This window comes from Nematolebias whitei, chromosome 1, assembly GCF_014905685.2.
Source record: "Nematolebias whitei isolate Nwh7 chromosome 1, NemWhi1, whole genome shotgun sequence".
Taxonomy (NCBI): Eukaryota; Metazoa; Chordata; class Actinopteri; order Cyprinodontiformes; family Rivulidae; genus Nematolebias; species Nematolebias whitei.
Window position 1 is genome coordinate 83,806,435 of NC_056498.1, and position 5,621 is coordinate 83,812,055.

General features: G+C 40.2%; 2 protein-coding genes across 2 annotated transcripts in view; one reads left to right on the top strand and one right to left on the bottom strand.

The window, feature by feature from the left end:
* LOC119413748 overlaps positions 1-5,621 on the top strand; it is an 880,117-nt gene that overhangs the window by 593,242 nt on the left and 281,254 nt on the right. The gene's annotated exons all lie outside the window — the stretch shown is intronic.
* Positions 1-5,621, bottom strand: part of LOC119407448 (solute carrier family 2, facilitated glucose transporter member 9-like) — a 25,396-nt gene that overhangs the window by 15,603 nt on the left and 4,172 nt on the right. Inside the window, exon 6 of the mRNA XM_037674276.1 lies at positions 1,407-1,517. Within this exon, the coding sequence (XP_037530204.1) occupies positions 1,407-1,517 (111 nt within the window). The remainder of the gene's footprint in view (positions 1-1,406; positions 1,518-5,621) is intronic.

Below are 5,621 nucleotides of genomic sequence, written 5' to 3' on the forward strand. Positions count from 1 at the left end.
TATATATATATATATACACACACACACACACACACACACACACACACACACACACACACACACACACACACACGCACCCACGCACGCACGCACACACACAATACTCCCCACTCCCTGCAAAAATAAATTGGTGTTTATATGTTCATCGATTAAACAAATTCAGTCAAATGTGAACGGTCGTTTTCTTTATTCACAAAATCAACACGTCACATTTCAGGATCTGGTTGTTATAGACCCAGATTAAATGTTCATTATGAATATTTCTATATTCATCACCATAGTAAGTGTTACACACATTTGTAAACACTGAAAAGAAGACGTATATTGGTTTAGTGCTTACCTTTAAGCTAAATATTTAAGGAGTAAACATTTTTAATAATCGCTTTAAAAGTTACAAATGTTGTCTTTGGTGCCTGTTTGTTTTCCAGATGTGTTAGTGTGTGTGAATGATAGGCATTAACATAAAACACTTTGTTGAACGGTACTTTATTAGGTAGATACTATTATCCGCACCCACCCAAAGCAATTTTTACCAGCAAAAACATAATGAAAACCACCCAATCTGGCAACATTGTCACCTGTATAAATAAAGGTTTAAAAACAACTTGCCAATGAAATTACCCAACAGTTCAGTGGACCAATGAAACGGTTTCATTGGTCCACTGTGGGGAGTGGGGCGGGGGGTGGACTTCATTTCCCTCCCTCCCCGCTTTCTCCTCCCATCCCTGCAGGAGTTTCCCTTCTTGATGTACACAACAAAGTATTTGCAGCCACTCAAAATAAGTGTGAATCATAAATCAAATCAAATTGTGAATTTGCCTCGCGACGTAAGTGACGTTGAGAGCAACAATGAAAGAGACTGAGGATGTGTGATGAAGTTTTTCTGACGCTGTTCAATTCTGACACTAAAGAAGACGACTAGTGGTTTTAGTGCACAGGAGGAATGAAGATCAACGACTTCTCCCTGCAGGCTACTGTATTTATTTATTTTTATCAGTCGTGTTACCGGCACTGTTCAGAAAAATTCATTTGCTATATGTATTTGTGTGTGTTACCGGTACATATTTAATTTAAAAATATATATCTTTCTGTGTAAATATCTCATGTTACAATGTGAACACCAATCCATGGCTTATACACAAGTGTGGCCTATATATATATAAAAATGTTCTTTTCTTTTTAAATTTAGTGGGTGTGGTTTATATTCAGGTGCACTCAATAGTCTGGAAATTACGGTAATTCCAATCTGGAGCTGTTTTGTTTTTTGTATATTTTTAAAAACTTATGCTCACTAAGTAATTCTTGTATGTTCAGTTGCAGTTTTTGACTCAACAATCTATTCTAAAAGATCTTTAAGATGCACGATAACTGCAAGCTTCATAGCAAACCTCTCATTGTATGTTTACCCCAATTAGTCCAGCAATGATCTCTATCACTCCTGTTCCTGCTGTGGTATACTGGATCTCTGGAGCTGGGATGCCTGCATTCTCAAAGATGTCATTTGTATAAAACCAGATCTGTTGAGCAAAGAAACACATGAAAATTACCCAGTTAAAATCTATTGTCTCAGCCCTGTTTGTCAAAGCTGTGTAACATGTTAGACAGTGAAAATACAGGTACAAATACAACTATACTGCAATTTATGCAAAACAAGAGAAACCATCTTTAAACAGAGGAGAAGGTCTCGGATTTGAATTTTCAAAAACTTATAATGCAGCTTTAGGCCTGATACCCAGTCATTTTCACACCTATCAGGAATTTCATCCATGTCACCAGAGTGGCTCCTCTCAGACTAACAAAGATCCTCACGAATCCCTATTGTGAGTAGTGATAGGGCAATCTACATATGTATTTAGCTTACCTCAGCTTTATAATTCGAACCCCACACTCTCTGTTCTTTGAATTGAGAAAACTCCTCGAATGAGAAGCAAAATGTCTTCCGTTACAAATAAAGTCCAGTTGTTTTTGTCTTGAACTTTTTTGAATTTACCATGTCCTGGATGACTGAGAATCTTCACCAGCGCATGTTAGACAGTAAAAAGAAATATTGGTGTCCAGCTCCAAGATCATGGCTGTCATATGAAAATACTGAATGCATTTTCATTTTATGGGTGAGTTTCTGCCTCAAGCAGATGAGTTCACATATCCAAGTGTCTTTGTTCCCACGTAAGTACAGGATAGAGTCAGGGATGAGTGGTGGCTTGATCTGTAGTCATAAATGAAATGTTCCAGTCTGTTGTAAAGCTGAGCCAAAAGATAAAACACTCAATTTACATGTCTGGCTATGTTTCACCTCTCACCTATGATCTTGAGATACAGTATGGACCATGACCGAAAGAACAAGATCCTAGATTCAAGTGGTTGAAATGAGCTTCCTTTATAGACGGCTGGGTCCCAACATAGAATTGTTGAGAGGGACTTTATCATGGGAGCTTGGTGTAGAGCCACTGCTTCTCTTCATCAAAATCAGTCAGCGGAGGTGATTTGAGCATCTGACTATAAAGACCTCCTGCACCTCCCTCTGAAGGTTATATGGGCACGCTCTACTGGGAGTAGATCCCAGGGCTCACCTAGTTAAAGGGATCATGAACCCTTCTGGCCTAAATCACTTTGCAATTTCCCAGCAGGAGCTGGAGTGTGCAGCTGGAAGAAAGATGTCCGAGTCTCATCCTGGACTTTTAGCCTCTGCCGTCTCATCTCAAATTAGTGGATGGATAGATATTGCGCAGAGTTTGTGTTTTTTTTTTTTGGCTTTAATGTTTCTGAATTGAGACTAAACTATAATTGCAAATGTATGGGGCGGAGATGGAGTAGAGGCAGGGCAGCCGACTCAAGACCCGAAAGTCCCAGGTTCAATCCCCAATCATTGCACATCTCGTGGTGTCTCTGAGCAAGACACCCCATCCCCAAATTGCTCCCCAGGAGCCTTCAATATCCGTCCATTGCTCCACCCGGTGGTGGATGGGTTAAACACAGAGAGACAATTTTGCTATTGTATGGAAACATACAATGATGACAACTTATAACACATTACTATAAATATATATATAAACTTTAAATAAAATTTTATTTAATTTGAACTTACTTAACTTTAAATTATTTTTAACAACAACAAAAAAAATCTATAGCAGAGTAGGAGTGCAACTACAACATGGAATTTGAAAACATCAGCAAAATCCATTAGGCTTTTAGGAACAGGAACAGATTTTGCACTCAGGAATGAGTTAACTATAAATGTTTAGAATAATAAGAACTCCAAAACACTACCAAAATGACTGACTGCAGCAGTGAAAACTATAAAGTACTACGATGACATGAAAGGAAATAAAGGGAAACATTTGTTTGTGCTCTTACCTACCCTTTATTTCCAAAATACTTGAAAAAACAGTTGCAGCCCAGGTTCACAGTAATATTTCTGATAATAATCTGTTTGTGTCACGCTCAGCGGCCCCTGCTGCCCCCCCATCGGTTTAAGCCTCTGCTCCTCATACCCAGCCCCTGTTTTTAGATCATTCACGTTTTTTCCTGCTTTAGTTTTGAGTTCCCCTCTCATTCATTCAGCTCCTGTCAACCTGTGCCACGCCCCCTCCACCATCTACCGCAATCTACGTTCACGAGCAACACCTGTTCAGTTCACTATTTAAGCTCCCTGTTTCTCCTCAGTCGGTGCCAGATAATTATAGATTATTTCCATAGATATCCAGCGTTCCCTCTTCTTATAGTTCTCAACCATAGCTTTGCCCACGACCTTTCACTCTTGCTTTTGCCCCCCGGACTGGATTCTTCTCTGGTTTTGACCCTTGCCTGTCCCTGGATAAAGTTCTGCTGCCCAAACCCCTCAGCATCACAGCTCGCCCATCCAGCCTCATGACCTGTTCGTGCTCACGCTGCACGCAGCTGCTCCGTGCGCCCTTGCGCATGTTACCGGCTCCTGAGATTCGGACCGGGACCCACCTGGCCCACATCTCAGACTGGTTCCAGAGGCAGAAGGTTAGTGGCTTTATTCTTGTTTACTCTGTTCAGTCTAGTCTGCTTACAGCCACTAATCTGTCTGTCTCCCCCAGAGCAGTCCGGTACCAGAACCAGAACCTCCTGCCAGATGCCACCGGTTTTAAAAATAAACTTTTAAACATTTAAAAAAAACTTTTTCTGAGTCTGTGCTTGTCCGATCCACCCCAATTCGTGACAGTTTGAAGAACTTCAGTCAGGTTTCTGCCCCCTCCACAGCACCGAAACAGCTTTGATTAAAATCACCAATGATCTCCTGGTTGCTGCAGACTATGGACTTTTGTCACTTCTCATTCACCTTGACCTGAGTGCAGCATTTGATACCATTTTGCACAACATTCTTCTCGATAGATTACATTCCATTGGTTTTTCTGGCATTGCTATAAATTGGTTTCAATCTTATCTCTCTGACCATCAGCACTTTGTCTAACTTAAGAACTTCAAGTCACAGTCCTCCACAGTTACTTAAGGTGTACCGCAGGGTTCTGTTCTTGGTCCTCTCCTGTTTATCATTTATCATCTTCCACTTGGCCTTACCTTTAAAAAAAAATGCTATTAAATTTCACTGCTATGCAGATGACACCCAGTTGTACTTCTCCACTAAGCCCAACACCACCCTTCCACCATCCTTCCTTTCAGACTGCCTCTGTGAAATCAAATTATGGTTTAATCAGAACTTTCTTAAACTGAACTCAAATAAAACAGAATTCCTCCTTGTTGGCGTCAAGTCTACCCTATCAAAATGGAATAGGTTCATAATTAAGTTGATGATTCCACAGTTTCTCCCTCCCCTACAGCTAAGAGTCTGGGTATCATCCTTGATAGCACATTATCTTTTGAATCTCATGTCAATAACATTACTGTCTGCATATTTTTATCTTCGAAACATCAACCGTCTCCGTTCATCTCTGACCCCCACCAGCACAGCTATCCTTATCAATGCTCTAGTCACCTTTTGATTAGACTACTGTAACTCCCTCCTCTCAGATCTTCCTCTCAAAATCATCCATAAACTTCAGCTTGTTCAAAACACAGCTGCCCGGATCATCACTAGAACTACGTCGAAGGAACACATCACCACTATCCTTAAATATCTTCACTGGTTACCCATAAAATATTGCATCGACTTCAAGATTCTCCTCCTCACTTTCAAAGCTCTCCATAACTTGGCACCTCCGTACCTGACTGATCTTCTTTGCTATTACACACCTGCTCGAAGTCTTCGCTCCTCCTTATCTATCTCGTAATACCTCCTGTCTGCATGACAACCATGGGATCCAGAGCCTTCTCCCGCAAAGCCCCTCGTCTCTGGAACTCTCTTCCACAGCACATCCGTAATTCTGATTCTCTGCTCTCATTTAAATCTAACCTTAAAACTCACTTTTCAAACTTGCTTATTCTGTTTAATGTCATTATATAGTTTATGATTATTAGCATTTGATTTTATTGATTTCTGTATTTTATTGTTTTTATCTTTATATTTCTTGTTCGGTGACCTTGAGTGTTTTGAAAGCGCCTTTAAATAAAATGTATTATTATTATTATTATTATTAATAAACACAGCTTTGTTAGGATTTGTGGTTAGCAGCGAACCCAGAGTGCAGAACAGGGAC